The sequence below is a fragment of the Drosophila elegans genome, unplaced genomic scaffold (genome assembly GCF_018152505.1).
Source record: "Drosophila elegans isolate 14027-0461.03 unplaced genomic scaffold, ASM1815250v1 contig_814, whole genome shotgun sequence".
NCBI lineage: Eukaryota > Metazoa > Arthropoda > Insecta > Diptera > Drosophilidae > Drosophila > Drosophila elegans.
The window spans coordinates 11,619,296-11,637,333 of NW_024546167.1; the positions used below are offsets into that span (position 1 = coordinate 11,619,296).

The following is an 18,038-nucleotide window of genomic DNA, read 5'->3' on the forward strand; positions in this document are numbered from 1 at the left end:
AATAAACAATTGCATATGCGAAAAGAAATAAATAATTTTGCACTATTTTTTATTAATGTGGCTTGCATAAATATAAAAAGTGTGCACCCATTAAAAAATAACCAACAGCTGGGGTCGGCACATGCAAAACAGTAAAAGATAAACTCCACCCATGGTTGCAAAACGGGACTAAAATAATACTGACCGCTATAGCCCCCCACTGATCCGATATAAACAATCGTTAAACTGACAGCAAACAGAGGAAAACTGCATTAGCTGCATTTAATGAAATGCAGGCATTAAATTTTTCAGCCGGCCAACAACTGAGACATACTCATAAACCCAAATTCTGAATTTAGCTTAAATTGCCAAATGATGTCATTGAAATTTTCTGTTTTCCTCGGTATTTGCTCCAGTAAATTTAACAAAAAGGGCGCTGGGCCATAAGATAAATATGGATGATGGCGATGGCATACATTAGATATTTGAACGCAAGTGTGTCTAAGATACCCTGTAACCAGTAAATGGATCAGCAAAGCATATGAGAAACAGAATGGAAAGATAATCGAATGATGATTCATAAGGCAGGCGCTTGAAAAATGAAACCACTTAAAATGGGGTTAATTTTATCTAAATGATTTTAGAAAGCTGAGAGAGGTTATAAGCTAATTGGAAAGAAGAGAACTCTTAAAAGAATCCACTGCTAATAGATTTAAATATTGATTTTCAGGAGGAGTTTTCACGCTTGTTGCACAGAAATAATAAAACTTAATTTACCATTTATTCTAATAAAATATTTTTACAAAAAACATAATTAGTTTGCATATTATAATAAAGTTTCCATAAACATTTTCCATGCCCCCTGGGTACAAAAATAGTTGGATACTTTTAATGCCTACAGATACGAAAAAGGAGAAATGGCCAATACATATGCAAATGCGCTCATAATGCAGTTTTATTTTTAAAACGCTGTCGTTTGCCCCCCATTTTTCGTTTTGGGTGTGACGGGGTTTATTTGCCAGCTAATTTTTTCCTTATTTCTTTTTCATGTGGCACACTTTTTCATCGGACTGCCGGCAAGCAAGTGGCGGCAATTTGTTTTAAAAATATTTTCAATAGGCAATCGCAAAAAGATAAAGTGAAAATGAACATAACAAAGTTGCAAATTTATCTTTCAGTTTGAATGTTATTAAACTGATAATATTATGTATTTTTCCGAACACAGTATATGTTTATACTTGTATCTAAATGGCCAGAAAATCTAAAGATTTTCTTTCAGTGATTAGTTTTAGATATACACAAGTTAATGGCTGCACTGCAGTTGGGCTAAAAAGCATTATGCCAATGTGTGAATTTCATAAGCCAACATTTGCTTTTTCTCGCAGAAAAAACAGTGGTATAATAAACAAATAAGTATAATAAAATATATTTAGGCTTCAACAAAGTCCAATAAGTTGGCTTTCCAATCTTATTAAAATGAGCTTTTAATGGTCTACCCTTTGGATACACTTAATATTAGAAATTTAACTTAAAATTTATTAATAGGCGAAATCAAATCAATTCGATGTCCGATCTAAACGATGCACTTTATGAAAGTCAAAAAAAGTTACCTCGTCATTTTGGGAGCCAAAACGAATTGCAGCCAACGATTTGTTTGGCACCTGGTAAAACAGTCCGCAAGATTTCCATTAGACAAACAATGGTTTGTTGAGTGCTCATGTGTGTTTTGGACCTCTAACGAGTGTGATTATTGACGACGGCCTATAAAAAGCTTCCGGCTGTCTGGTTAAATTTTTTAAGCGACCGCACGTGCGACCCCCAAAAAGATACTTTGGCACCCAACGGGGGCCAGTGGGTTGGGTCATTAAATAACCATCTGAATGACAATTGTCGGTGTTTAGTACTTATCCCATAATTTTGTCTAGCAACTCAAGTTACGTGCACGGCACACACAGGAAGTATGTGGTAAAAGTTGAGCGGCTCTAACGATACAATTAATTTATTAAATCAAGCTGAAAACCTGGCACTAAAATGCACTTTACGACTCCGCAAAGAGCAGATCCATTTAAACAGTCGAGACCCACCAATTGACTTGATCGGATATCTAAGAGACCATGCAATGGCTTATTTCGATATGCAAATTAGCCACGAATGCGTGAGTAAGTTGATGTTGTTTGAGCAGAGCTTAAAAGCATCGGGTCTTTGGGGTCTCATCTCATTTCCCGGTCTTTCTCTCGTTAACAACTCAGCAAGAAAACAACATTCGGCTTTAAATGTTGCGATCAATCACTCACGAAATGCAGGTGAATCCGAGAATGGAAAAATCAATGAAAAATACCAGGAAAATTCCCTATAAAACGGAGTAGTAAAATTGGACAAATAAAATGCGAGGTTAAGATACCATATTAGGTTTAAAGAATATTAATATCAAGTTACAGTTTCAAGTTTAGTTTTGCATTTGCTCAAACATAACTCTTTTTTTATAACAACTAAAATATGAATTATATTGTGCTCTTTTTTTATGCATCTATATTTCATTTTTATTTAAACAGGTCGTTAAAACTGACAGCAGCAAAAGATTTTCGAGCGTTTTAGACACGCTAGAATTGAAATGCGATATATGGTACATGCAACTATAACAACCCCAGGCATTTCAATCTTCGTTAAAATTATCAACACATCGGCAGCCCAGTTTTCCGTTCAGTTTAGTTAGCTCTGAATGGAATTGGTTCAGTGACCAGCGGAAATTTGTTTGGCTGGCACAAACAGCTGATTTTTTGGCCCGGTCTGCGGGCCATTTTTGGTCTCTGTGATTGGCAGGCACATGTTCACGGCATATAAGCGCTTCATTATGGCAAAATGAAAAGTGTTTCGCCTTCGTTTTTTATCCAACAACAAAAAGAGCCAAAGGAAATTATGCAAAAAACATAATGAAGGAGAGACATCAAAGCGGGCCTCAGACAACAATACACCTTACGATTGCATCGATCGAAAACTATCAAGTGAAAGTTGACAGCTATCTAAAGATATTTTTTTTATAAATGTAGTTCCTCAGGTGAGATTGCATTGTAACAGGAAAGGGTATCAAAGGTTTGGGAGGTGCAAGCAATTATGGTAATCGAATTATGGCCAAGGGGTATAGGACTGTAAGATAGAGGAAAGTTATTGGGATCAAGGATCATTACAAATTCGTTTCAGTGCAATTTAGTCTACTATCTACTACACCAAAACTTATATTTATATCAATGGCGAAATAATCAGAGAAGTTTTTATAAATAAATACTTTTTCATTTTATTCCTCTTTCATTATAATATCTTTTCCTTTCTTCAGAAAAACTTTTCTCGCGGTCATTTCATGCTGAAATATTTCTTGATTGAAAATCAGATTTTTCTCTTTGCGCAACCTTCACTTCGAGCAATGTTGGCAAATTGAAAAGCTGCCGCAATACCATTTGAATGCATTTCATTTTGTTGCTTCAGTTGTTGGTGTTACTGTTTTGCTGTAGCTGAAATTTTGCAGCATAATATTTACAACATAACGCCCACAACACTTTCTCGCATAGTTAAGTGAATTATAAAAAAAACAGCAACTGGAAAATGGAAAAAAAGTAAGCCAAACGAAAGACACAAAACACAGAAAATGAAAGAAATATTTCTGTCTAGCATTATTTTGCAATTTCCCACATAATTATTAAGCGCCATTGCAAGAGGGAGATAGAGAGAGGGAGAGTGAAAGGGAGATAGGGCGAGGTAGAGCGAAATGAAAGCAAACAAAAGTTGCTGCCGACTTTTCAAACCAACTCAAATACACAGAGAAAAATTACCATAAACTTGACATGAACAGAAGAAATTGCACACAATCCGCAATACATTTTAGATAAATTGGTTAATTTTAAAATTTTTTTGAATTTAAAACTGAGATAAATTTTATCTTGATCCTATCCCATTATATGTATTATGTTTTATTTATATGATGTTGAATATTAAATATTTAAGCTTAGATTAACTCTTTTCTTATGTAATCATTTCTTTCTGGAGAATTTATTTTTTATCACAATATTTTAAAAGGAGAAATAACGAAACCATTAAGTTCTAATAAAGTCTAAAAAGTCCTAAAACTATTTCCCGTGCAGAGACAAAAGCTAAAACCGAGACCAGGCCCCAGGAGCATCTTCTTCCCCACCGGGGCAGCACTGTACAGTAAATAATAATTTAATGCACGGCAAAGAGAAGAGACAGCAGACAAGCCGAGCATCCGAGCATCGCAAAACAGAGAGATGCAGAAAAAATGCAAATATGATAATAATAATGTAAAAAAGCACAAAAGCATGCCAGCACGTCAAGTGAAAATTAAGAAAGAGTCGTTCATGCTACACAGACTGACAAACGCGTATTAAAACAGGGAGAAATGCACACAGATACAAACGCACACCACGAAATGCTGGTTGTTTTCTAACAACAGACCAAAGAGAACTGTCGACTGTTTGATGAAAATTATAGTCTCAGCAGACAGTTGTGGAAAAAAAAATCAGAGCCACCGGCAAAGTGGAATCAAAGAGACCTGATCAAAACCAGTAGACAAGGCCGGAAACAGGTGTCGTCTTTGGAGGCGAGGGAACCTAGAGAACCCTACAAAACCATTAAATTCGAAACACATAAATAAAGTCTTAAGCATATAATATCCGTTGAACAGGCATTACGGATATAAAACATTAAGTCACATTCCGCTGTTTGGAAGCTGTTCGAAAAGCCTATTGCTCATTTCCCACTGATGGTTTAGTGATTTAATAGTGATCTTGCAACCGACAGTCTGAATTTTATTGAAGGTTTTGGGTTTACCAAAGACCTAGATTTTATGTAATTACTTTGAAAATTGTTTTCATTGCGATTTAGTAAAAGTTAAAACTAATTTGATCCTTTTTCGTCTATTGTTTAATTAATGTTAAAACATTGACAAAACAGACTGACGTCATTTTAATTCGGTGGCAAATGAAGTTAGTGCTTAGTCAAACAGAATCAAAACTTAAATCTCCCATCCTGCTGATGTCACCAGGTAGTAATGGTGATCTCATTTAGGTATTCCGCACACCCAGATGAGCACCCAAAGAAGCTTATTGCCTGGCATCATTATATTCATCCCGTCACCCCCAGCTTTGGAATTAATTTAGGGATTACAGTGCTCGGAACTTTGGCAGCCGGACAAAGGTAAGTTGGGTAGAAGCCCAGAGCCCAGAGCTTCCAATTGAATGCCGATGAAGTTAGATCTTGGATTTTCGGCGAGGGGCACGTTTCCAACTGGCATAGGTAAATGAACTCTTTCCCCACCCCTTTTTTTCACCTGGCGGATTCTCCTACTAGACAAAAGCTAACGGTAACCGGCTCTAGAGAGAAACAGAGAAAGAGATTTTGCGGCTTCGCAAAAGTTCGTGAGAAAGCCAAGGCACAAAACTGTAACAAAACTGATTACGACCAACATAATTTATGGCCAGCAGAAGCCCACAAGAATTCTTTGTCGGGTTGAGAACACAAAAATAATGGAAAGGGGCAGAGGAGAAGGTGATTGATTGATTGGACCTCTAAGTTAATGCGATTCTTACTCTGGAAATTGTGTAAAGTTTTTTTGTGTACGTACAAACTTTGGGTATTCAGTGTCAACACGAAAAAGGCGAGGGAGCAGCGAAATAAATACCAAATTGAAATACACAGAGAATGACGTCAAGAGCCAAGAGTATAAGGGGGAAAAAACCCAAACGAGTGCAGTCAAAGGTGGTTGGATGGGTTTTAAGTTTCAGTGGTCAAAAGTGAGTCTGGAATTGCCAGACGATGCTTTTGTTTCAGTTGAAAAAATTAAAAAAAAAAAATAAATAAATTCTATGAAAAAAAAAAAAACCTGTTTTACAAATGGCTTATAATTAAACCTAAACGAAATAGGGGTGCAAATAAGGCATTTTAGGGGAGTCAGTCACGGCAATAGCTATGAATCATTTACGTAGACTCTTAGCCAGGCTTCAGTATAATGCTTTTATGAAGTATATTCAACACTGAATGATTGATTTTTGATCGCACTATTACACAAACACTTTGGGCCTTGTTTCATGACCAATTTTGGTAATTATTTTCCCCTCGATCACGAAGCGCGATCTAATCAAGATCACGAAGAACACGCAGAATGCGAGGAACGGAGAGCGAGCGGCACGTTAGCATTGAAAACCCGCCGCAAACTGAAGAGACAGCGGCAAATAACGAACTGCAGGCAAAACCCCAAATGCTTTTATCGATACCAGATACATTTGTATCTACAACTTCACACACGTTTAACTCGCTCTTTGCTGTGGAATAAGACTCTTAGCGAGCAGCTGCTTGGTGGTCGTTGGAAAGCCGGTTCGCGGCTTAAAACTTTGAGCATTCTACTTAGCAGTTTTGAAGTTTGGTTTGAAAAAATCCAAGTTTATTTAGCTGTGAGAACTAGTTTTGCGTATCTCTTAGGTTGCTTTTGAACAAGCTGCTGCAACATAAACTGCTTAGCTGCACTGCTTTCACTGCTTGTGAATACAAAACTTTAGGGTAGTTCCTCAGTATTTAATTACAAAGCATACTTTTAGGATTTTATAATAAACTTTATATACGTTGACGTACAAACTTGTGTAGGGTAAGTAAAATAGCGAAAATCCGTATCAAAGGATTGCAATAAAATTTGAAAACATTTCTTAGTTTTCCCCCATTACTTAAATATATTTTATGAAGGGCTTAGATTACTTACGCATCTGAGTGTTTGCCAACAGCTTTGGTGATCCGCTCCCAGAAACACATGTCGATGACCGAGGTGTTGGGCCACCGCCATTACACATCAAATTCAAGTCGCTGTGCGAACTCTTGTGGCTGTCCTTGCTGTACGAGCGACCACTGTAATGGAAAAAGTAAATCAGCCATAAGATACGATTTCAAATTAATTACTCAACAATCTACTTCTCAAAAAGACTGCCAAATTGCGCCTTCAAGAAACATAAAATTATTTCAGTGAAATTATAGCTTTAAAAAAACGCGAACTTTTTTGGCCGGTCATCGTTTTTTTTCTTACTTTACTCTTTTCTACCAACATTTTCCATAACTTTCCAACCATCTCAAAACTTTGTAAGGCGGCGGCACTGGAAAATTCACAAAGCTGTGAAATTATTGCCAACATTCTTCAAGCATCGCTGAGCAATCACAAAACAGAAACAAACAAAGCAGGTGAAAATTCGAAAATCAATTGGAAGACGCGTCAAATTTATTCACTACCTCTTTCCGTTAAGTGGGTGAAATTTCCTTTTCGTCGCCGTTGTAAAATTTTTTATTCGCTTGCATTTTTTATGAACGACTTCCGCCGACAGCTCGCTAATTGAAAACTTTACAAAAAATGAAAATGGAAAATTTCAGCAGAAAACCGCGCACATAGAAAAAAACGAGAGTGGCCAAAAGGAATTAGCATTGCCAACTGCGTTTCCTTTTGCCAGCAACATAACTATAATTTTTTCGCTCATTCAGCAATTGCAAAAAGTAGTTTGTCGTTTGTCGCAGCAACAGAACGACATTTTTCACTATTATTTATTGACTCTTTTTCCGGCGAGCACTGCACAACTTGAAAAAAATATTAATTCCATTTCTTATCGTAATTAAATGCAATTATAAATAGTTGTTAATGCGTGCGTACTCAAGCGATCCTATTGTTGCCTGTGCAATATTTTTTATAAATTTCAAACCAAGTCACATGGCTATTAACAAGCCTGAAATAGGAAACAGGAAATATTTAACAGAAATCAATTGGAGTTGAATACAAAAAGTCTGTAAGCTTCAAACGTTAAAAAAAACTTCACGATTCAGATAGGTTGTAAATATTTTTTTCTGCAAAAACCTTTTTGACTCGAAAACAAATATTTATCACGCACACAAGTAAAGAAACTCTTAAGAGCCGAGTATAAGTAAACTTTCCCACCTCCTAAATCAACATTACTTCAGAATATATAATTTTTTGTCGGCAACTCAACGAGCAAAATAAAAGCGAACACAAATCAATTTCTCTGCGGAAACTATGCCAAGTCGTTCGGAGTTTTTGCACCGAACATTGTTTACCGGCAAGCCCAGCTACCGTTTGGCAATACATTATTTTCACTGCCAAGGTTTGCTTTCTGTGTCACCCGTGTTGGCCATTTAAGGCGCCGCTTTGGCCATCGTAAAAAATGAAAAAGCCAAGCCCCAAAGAAAAGCGAACATTTCCGCTAGAAAATGCTGAAGTAAGAAACGAGTCCATCAGCGCAGGTAACAAGTGCGAGTAATAAATGTGGAGTTTTAAGGCATTATTTAAGACCAGAGAAAGAGGGGGAGGAAAGTCAGCGACTGACCGGTAAATAGATTTAATTATGCAAAACGTAAAACGAACCCATCGACACGCCGAAAAATTCACTGAAGCGTTAAACATTGGCGGAAATCGAGCGGGAGAATCGATTCAACAGAAAGAGACAGAAGGAGTGTGGCAGAAAGAGAGGGCTATTGAGATTATTCGCCTTATAAACAAATTGTACATTTTTAATAGCCCAATGTGTCCGTGTATTCGCCTTAATCCCGTGACGTTGTTATAAATATTTATTATATCATCTCCATTCCGACCACAGACAAAGTGCAAAAACAGTCGACGACGAACTGGGGAGCTGTTGCAATTGCACTGGTTCGTAATTAAAATGCATTATTAATGAAATGCAAATGTCGAGACATTAATGAAAGCGATAGGGGAGTCTAGCAAAGGATTTGAGCACATGCGGAAGCACATATACTCTGGATAAGGAAAATTCCTTAAGCAACTATCTAATACAAAAATATGGAAATATATTGTTCCTACAAAAAAACAAATTTTGTAACCTAAGTATCTTAGATAAAAAATAAATGTTTGATAAAACTAGCTTATATCAAAAGTATACTGTATTGAAAAAATGTTGGTTTCGACCATCTGTTTTGCTTTATTTAGGTCCACAACAATTTCTGAAAACAAATTATACCTTCCTCCGATATACCCCAATTAAAATAGGGAAATTGAAGTGCAGTAGACAGTCCCAGAATATCCCCAAAGCTTGAAGGAAATGACTCCCAAGGAAACCCACCCTACATTTTCACCTGTCGTACATTTACCGAGACGAAACCACACCGATGCATCTCATCGTGCAATCGCGCTTACCCATTCACCGAAGTGGCCACCACTTTGAAGGCAACTTTCTGGACAGGAAGATGATATTTCACGGAGCTACTGTCTTTAACCCCGCCAGCCATCAGGGTCATTAGGACCAGCATTCCCTTTCTTTTCCATACAGTATATGATGGTTTGGTGTCCGTTTTAGTTCGAAGTAACATTTATTATTATTTTAGGCGTTTTATGAAAAAGTAATATATAAATATATAGGGTCACGTTATTAGTTATTTTTTCTGACTATTGGGACAATGCTGTCTTTTCAAATATGGTTTGAACTATCTTTAATTTGCAACTCAAAATATATTCTTTTTAAATAAACTTGGAGAGTTGGCCAAGATTCAACACTTGAAATTTAAAAAGGAATTTCTTCCTTTACCTTTTGCATTTGTTTTCTTATTGTTAATAAAACGGGCTTTTTGAAATTTTAACGAAAACTCTCAAAGTTTTTAATTAAAATTTCACAATTGTCGGCACCTGGGCCAGGTTTTTATTGCATAATTCCCACAGCAATACAAATCCCCTCCTCTATCTGACACTTGTAAATGTTCACTTTTACAAGCTGACAATTAATTCCTTCTTTTTTGTGAATAGATGTGACCGGTTGCATTTTAATTGCCAGAGCAACAAGGACAGAGTCTGCATTAAAAGCCATGACGAAATCCATAAAAATTTAGACAACTGAGCTACTATTTCCCTATTGCTAGAAGCTTTTTCTTTTTTTTTTTTTTGTAGATGGCACTTGGCCAGGAAAGCAATTGATCTTTGCCCTTTGGCATGGCAAAAGAGTTGTTCAAATGCAAACAAAAAAAAATACGGGGCAATTAAGCGACTTCCTCTATTTGGCAGCAAAAGTCCAAGCAACTTCGAATTGCAGTTTTCTCAATAATTCGCCGTTATTTCTGTGGCAGCCATCAATCTGCATATATTATGAAACTGTTTGCCATCACCCTCGATTGCAGTCCGAGCAGAAACAATTCGTACTCTTAATGAGCTTCCATTAAACTTAATTGCAGTCGGAGTTCTGTTTGCAGTCTGCTTTGTTTGTACATGGAGATGGCAGTGGGAGAGCTGAGTTGGCATTATGATTGGTCGTTGGCAAAATGAAATGCAAACGTTTGAGGGATATAGTCTAACTAAGCAAGGCCTTTGTTGCATTTTCCATTTAATTGAGATTTTTATACCCAGTACATGACCATCACAAGGGTATACTTAAAATCCAGCTTTCAAAACGACAAACATGAAAATTAAACTCATGTTTATGAACTTTAAGCTGGCTTTATAATTTGTACCATCGCCCAAACAGAAAACTGAAAAAATGAAACTCAAACAAAAAACGTTTTAAAAATGATGCCAATAATATTCAAGCAAATACAGTCATGCCTCGTTAAACTCCTAAAAGAATTGAGAGTAACATACAAACTAAAAACGCTTGTAAAAAGTGTATTCCAATTAAAATGTCTAAGGGCATTTGAAGTTGACCCCTTAAAATAAAGTTTTATATATTTATTTTGTACTGACATATATTCCTCTTGCATACTTTCACTTGGTCATAGCCAATTTGATTTAATAGCGACTGCCACTGATTGCACTTCGCGGTTGCCCTCTTAACCTCAAAAGAATGTTCTGCGAATGAAGAATAATTAAATTGTTCACTTCCTTTGCAGAGAACGGGACAATGAGTGCATTATGCGAGTTCTTGCAAATATATTTACGGTTTTTATCTTGTGAAAATTCTCATTAATCAATTCTATTGTTCTAGAAAATAACTAGGTAACCCTTTGTTTTAAATTATGCTGAAATCTAATTGCTAACCCCTAATAAAGACTTCAAAGAGTGAAAAGTAATTTGGCGGAATGTATATTAGGAAAACAATACAAAATTCAGTTTTCTGTATTTCATCTTCGCATTTATTCCATTTCACGCAAAGTAAGTTCAATTTAATGACAACATAACCAGACTAACAACATCACGAGAGAAGCACAATGAGAGTTCCGATCTAACTAACCAAACCAGACGAGAATCGGGGGAAACAAGCTGCTTTTGTTTAACGCATGAGTTATTAATGAACATTAGCAGTATTTGACGTCGTCACAGACCACAGACGACAAGCCATCGCCATGAAATGGTAACAATAACGACACTCAACTGGAGTGCAATGCTTCAAAGTGGTCGCAATGAAGCCAGAGACACTCTATCCGAGAACTAAGGAACTCTAATGGATGTCGACACAAAGCTGGAGTGGGTTTAAATCAGTTTAAGTAGCTGGAAGTAGAAGAGCCCACTTCAAATAAATTAAAGCACATCCCAAGCTAATTTAATACACCTCAAGCGGGCTATAAATGGGATAATCGGATATGGCAATAAAAGTTTTTCTTTATTTTGATTATAATCATAGTCAAGTAATAATAAAATTGTACTTTAGAATTTGTCTTTAAACTAAGAATATTGGCACACATAAAAATAGGCTTTTAAACAAGGGTTCTGTTTCATAAGTTGATTTTAAGCACCAAAGTAGGAACTAAAAGTGGTAAGTAGAAATACAAACAGTACTGTATTCTTATTGAGTTTGTAACTTTTTTGTTTGTCACATTTTATTTGATCAGTTTGTTAGGCTATCAAACCAAATACCAAATGGCAGAGACCCCACTTTGAAAGGGGTATTACAAACAACGACAACCACTCCCGCCTGCTACCCAAGTCTAATGACTCCGTCTCATAAATGGGCATATAGACTGACAGACAACCTGCTCATTCGCTGTGCCACACTTTTTCCTATACTGCAACATTTTGTGTCATATATGGGCAATGGGATATACTTTACTTTGCAATAGCATTGGGGTTAGGAAACCATTGCAAATAGTTGGATGTTGGATGGGAAGACAGCACGCTATGTTCAGTGATTCAATGATTGAGATATATACTTCACAGAGAGCCGACCAAGCGCTGAAATGTGCAAATTGAAGTGACTGTGCGATAAGAAATGTAAATGATGTGTTGCTCAGTTTTTTTGTATGTCTGGAGTCATTATTAGTTGGTGGGGGATCGGTGAAGATCTATCGTTGACTTCGTGTCTGCTTTCATTAGAGGCTTTGTTCTAATTTTCCTTACAGCTACTTGACACTTGAATGTGGATCAATGGAACGTAAAGATTTCCTAGTAATTGTTCTAGATCAGTCTAGCAACAACCCTTTTTTCAAAATAAGATGAGTTGTTTAGATTTTCTTTTTGAATGTTGTTCATAGACAATGACAGAGAAAATAAATATCCTCAGTTTCATTGAAATATTAATTTTTTCTGCATATTTTTATATAAATTGCACCATTTTCCCCAAGGTCTTGTGTTTCATAGAAAATTCCTATGCAATAAATTTATGTTCCTATAAAAAAAAAGTAACAAAACATTAAATTTCATATTCGTCGTAAATTCTGTCAAATTTCTGGCTTTATAAATAGGAATCCAACAAAATATTAGTTTTTCCCCACAGACCATTCGTTGTAAGAATTATTGTTATTCTCCCAATTGTTTGTTTTGCAAAGAGTGTGCATACATTTTTCGTTTGAGTGCAAACAAAAACAAGAGCCAAGTTCGACCAATGTGGAACAGTTTTTAGAGCAAAATTTAGCACATTAGCGCAGCCGACTGGAACCCCAAAACGGAAATCCAAGAAACGCTAAAAGTGTCCATTAAAAACATGCATAAATGTATTAATTGAAATACAACAAAATTTTGCTAAATTCTTGCTCTTTCCATGGGGAAGTGACCCAACTTTTGATACAAAGCAAAAAGTTAATTGATTCTGGGCCTCTGAAAACGGCGCCGTTTTGCTTGAGTGCTCCCTAATATTTTCCAACCATGTACAATGGACGAAGCTAAGCGTAAACATTTCAACAACTTTTTGTACGAGTTTTTCTGCGGCGAGATAAAGAGTGGTCGAATAAAAGATAGTCGAGCTCTGATTAAAATTTGGCTTAAGCTCATTTTCAATATGCTGATTTCTATATTTTACTTAAAAGGGATGTACTATATAATGTTTTAAAATTCCATGAGTCTCCAAAGTCCACTTAAGACTTTTCAACATAAAGTGGTTAATACAAGGTTAATATTTATTTTTTCAAAAATAATTAAATTTAAATAAGTTCACAATATAAAAATTTGTAAAACCCATCTAATGTTTGTTGGTGTTCTGTTCACCTTGCGGATGTTGCCACATCCAATCCCAAACACCGGGCAACAACATTTGTGTTGCTTTCGTATTTCGGAAAAGCCGAAAACCGAAACAAGTGTTTTTTTCCACAGCGTTGCGCTTCGTTTGGAAAAAACTGGCAGCGGTGGAGCTGAAGATGCAGCAACATTTTGCCGACAGTCCTACTTTTAAATATAGAATTTGAACTAATTTCGCTTGTTTTGTTTTTTGTTGCATTAGTTGGGATGGATTCTGTACTACCGATGATGTTTGCTGCTCTTTCGGCCACCGAAACTTTGTTTTTTCCCATGGCGTTTTTTTATTTTGCCGGGTCTGTCGAGCGAGAAAATCGGGCAAAAATAGAGTTTGGGCCGCGCTGGGTTGAGTTTTGTTAGTGAGTTAGTGCCGCGGATAGATGGGCCGCTGATGTCGTTTATAAATAAGTCATGTGATTCATGAGTTGGAATTATTTGTCTGTATATTGTAATACGAGGCATTGTGCCCTGCTTGTGGGCCAAGCAATTCCTTTCCTTTTCTATTTCGTGTTTTATTTTAATAAGGGGGAACGTTTTGGCTGTGGGAACCGAGGAGTTGATGGGCGTCTAAGTGGCTGGCTAAAAATCGCTTTGAAGTCCATAGGCCACAGATATGGGCATTAAGATATCATTGCGAGCCGCGTGGGTGTCTAAGTGAAATCGAATTGGGGTAGGTGCACTTAAGGCACCTAATGAAGTATTTGTAATACCGGACATGTTCATTACAAAATTTATTGATTCCAAAGCTAGATATATTAAATGGAATATCGTTTGCATTTAAAAGGTTTAAACTACTTTTTAATAAGTAAATTAAAGCTCTTTAAGATCCATTGCATTTAATTGGCTAAACTCACCAACTATAAACTTATATAACTCATTGATAGCCCATTTGACGCAACCATGAATGATTTTCATAATTCCCACGCACACACCAACAGCAACTTAATTTTCTTTTTCCATGGAACACACGCAGCGAATCGAAATTTTCCTCAAACTTTGATACTTTCACAATGCTTAAAAAAACGGAAAAAAAAAAAATTTTAAATGCAACCAAATCACTTAAGCTCATTAGCTAATATCCAATTTATAAAGAAGCGAAAAAAGCTGAGACAAAAACTTAAATCGCTTTCAGGCGGCAAGAAACAATTAATCAAAAATCATCAAGGAAAACTTTAAGAGAACGCTGAGAAAATGCCGGGAAATTTCACCAACTTGTAAAACATTTTCCCCTAAGCATATTTAAGACGAAAAGAAGGCGACAAATTAAAATCGTCAGACGATTGCCACACGAGATTGAAAGGGGAAAATGGGAAAAATTCACGTTGACATTACGAAACGTGTGAGAGAAGTCGCATGCCAGAGATTTTCGTGAACTTTAATAGCAGTCAAAATGTTGCCAAAGCCAAAGAAAATCTATCAACAGCCAGAAATCAATAACAAAACAAGCTGGCGAAGAGCGAGGCGAAGAGGTGTTAAGGGGGGTCAATATGAGCGACACATGTCAGGGGGTTAAGTTGAGTGGCTTTACTTCGTTTTTGGGTACACACAAAAAAATGCTTTTTATACCTTTTTAAATATAATATTTTCAGTTTGTTTTTTCTTTTTAAAGAATTATATTTAATTTTGTCATGGATACTGTAAATTAAATCAGTAAATATATTTGTTTTTCTGGTGACTAAATGTCGATTGCGTAAATGCTCACGTGTCATGGGAGTATTTTGAAGTATTTCCAGCTTGTTGATGTGCCTTGACAAATTCATGATTTGTCGTCGATTGCTGTGCGTTGTTTTCCCTCCTTTTCCATTTTCCGACCCCCAGCACCCCCTTGCTCTTTCTGTCTGTCTGTTTCTCACTTTATTTGGCTGCACACACGCAATAATTTCCCATACGGAAGGCAATTTGTTTGCCACGCTCACATAAATTTATGGTTTTAAAGGTATTTCTTCCACTATCTCCACCCATCTGGCTGTTTTTTTTTATGGAACCTCAATTTAGGCTATATAGTATCAAATGATGATGTCGATGATGAGCAACGAATACCGCAGAGAAGCATTACTCAGCTGTTCATTTGACGGCACTTAAAACGCCATCAAATACCATTGGACACGTGGGACTCCCAACATGCCTTTCCAGAGAGAGTATTTTCCTGCCTGCTGAAGGCGAACCCTCTGCAAAAATTGGGGTCATTTGCTGCTAATTACATATTAATGTTCCCCGCCTGACCCACAAATTTCTGGAGGAAACCAGCTAAAATGTCACATAAATCAAATTAATATACGAAAAGCAAATAGAAGGACAGAGAAATGTAGAGCTTATCAGAGAAATATCGGTTAAATGTTGAAAGCTTATTTTAATTGATGTGTAAATAATTTGCGACAGAAAATGCAATTTTCACACAAATCGGATTTTTTAAGATGCTTAGCTTTCCATAACATTTAATTGTTTGTTAAAGTCGTTCTAGAAACAATAAGTTAGGAAAATATTTATTGATTTTTCTATTCGGATTAGTTTGAGCAAGTTGTTGAGAATTAAAGCTTTTTGTTTTGAATCCAACAAATAATATAATATAACCTCTAGCTCCAACAGCGTATTATTTTGTTTAAATTCTCTATAATTTATGCTGATTGGCAACCTTACTTGGCAACTCCCGTGGCCCGCCCAGCTGCTAATAAACAATTTTCTTTGGCTACTGGAAAACTTTTGCAGCCACAAAAACCAACTTCATTACAATTTCAAATTTGCTGTTTCTTGCACACTTAACGGAGAAGCCGAAACTTGTAAATTCGCCACCACTCGCCCTCGTAATTACTGTGGCAAAGCCATAACCAACAGGAAAAATAGAAGCTGAAAATTGGCATAAATTGTTAATGCAAATGCGCAAAATGCAAAATGTTCGGCTGGCAATAACCAACGAGCGTAAATAAAAATTCTAAAGGCGTTGCCGCTGCCCAAGGGGAAATCCGATAGAACGGAGGTCTGAATGAAACGCTTAATTGACGTCAAAATGCAACAAAAGCTGCGATTTGCATGCAGCAATTTCATTAATTTTGATTGACCATTTGATTTGGTTTCGCTCGATTGAGTTCCACTCATCGCAGGGAAACCTTTTGCTGGGAATTTCGGTATTGGGAGTGTTCTGGTTTCAATCTCCATTGGCTAACAACTTTATATTCGACCCCAAAGCCATTGGTCAAATCTGCCACAAGGCACCAAGCTTGTTTAATTCATTAAAAAACAGACCCCCGAGCGACCTCGGTTAGATTCGTCGAAATGGAAACCTTTTGAAATTAATAAAAAAAAATCATTCGAAACAAAAACCTCTCCCGTTGCCTTACACACTTTTTCAATAAAACTCGTTACAGAGCTTAAATGTAAATGTGTCTGAAAGATTTATTGCGTTTCATTAGAATTCTGAGCCTAAGACATTTCTACCATTTTTGGGGTCGCAACCCCAATCAGCTTCGCCATTTGTTATGTTGGCAAAATGAAAATGAGACTGAACGATTTCTTTGACATATTTTACTTATTATAAGTTCATTTCGAACTCAATGATTAAGTATTTGGTTGAATAGTTGTCACTCAGAAAGTAGAATTTTATCAAGAAATTACTTTAAAATTTAGAAATATCTTGGGTAGCGACATTAAATTGTTTACACAATTATTGTGAAAAATAAGTTATAAATCTTGAACAACAAAAATTTAATTTCAATAACCCGAAATCATCCAACCAAAATATTAAACTTGTCAGGCAAATAGTGATTTATGGCCTTCAAGCTTCTTGTTCCTGCACATTTTTGCTACAGTTTCACACCCAAAAATATGTCACTCATAAAAAGGTCAAAGTTGGAGTTTGGGGTCATGGGGTGCACAGCTCGGCAACGCAGGCGAACCATAAATTTCTTTCCAAGCCCATAATCGGATGCCCACTCTCCGGTTTTTGGAATTTTATTATTTAGCCCGAAACGCTCGTAAATATGAGCCGATCATTGATTAGCGCATAAATATTCACACGACGCCTAATTGGCTGTACCCCGATTCGATTGTTGAGCTCAACTTTCTGGCCAAGTTCAGGGTCAGTCAATTTGATATTATAAAACCAGACTGGAGGGCAGCTCATTTGCATTTATCTAAATGGGCTTCTCAACTTTTCTGAACTCTTTTGTTGGTATTTCACTTGAACAAATTGCAATGGCAAACAAGACCTCAACCACATTTTCGACAAGGGATAAGTTTACACGTAAATTGTAAATTTACTTAGCTATTTCCTCGTTTAGTTTCGACACTTTGAAACTCTTTTGGGTTTTATTTAATTTTGGCAAAGCCACAGAACAATTGGGAACCAAATTTACTTTGCCAGTTTCAACTTTAAACAGCATTTGTTGTCAATCAAATATTTAACATTTAACACGGTCTGCGAGTTCTCTTTAGGTATTGTTGTTTACCATGAAAAGAGTATATTGGGATCATGTTTGGTAGACAACAGATGTAGGCTAAAGTATTTCACAGTTCCACGATTTAATTTTGGCGATTTATTCACCAAAACGCAGTTAATAATTATTTATTTAAATATCTACAAACATATGTTTCATCTCATGCTGTGCAAATTATTTGCGTTTTAAATTTA

At 36.3% G+C, this 18,038-nt stretch overlaps 1 protein-coding gene across 3 annotated transcripts in view; it reads right to left on the bottom strand.

The window, feature by feature from the left end:
* The window catches only part of LOC108138772 (filament-like plant protein 1), a 78,974-nt gene that overhangs the window by 33,029 nt on the left and 27,907 nt on the right, over positions 1-18,038 (bottom strand). The window contains exons 1-2 of one of the 3 annotated variants that reach the window (XM_041710590.1): positions 9,185-9,300; positions 6,740-6,882 (exon numbers count right to left, since the gene is read on the bottom strand). In XM_041710590.1, the coding sequence (XP_041566524.1) occupies positions 6,740-6,882; positions 9,185-9,297 (256 nt within the window). In that variant the 5' untranslated portion in view covers positions 9,298-9,300. Of the gene's footprint in view, positions 1-5,968; positions 6,198-6,739; positions 6,883-9,184; positions 9,301-18,038 lie in introns of those variants that run through there. The other 2 variants (XM_017261227.2, XM_017261229.2) reach the window with 2 other exon arrangements.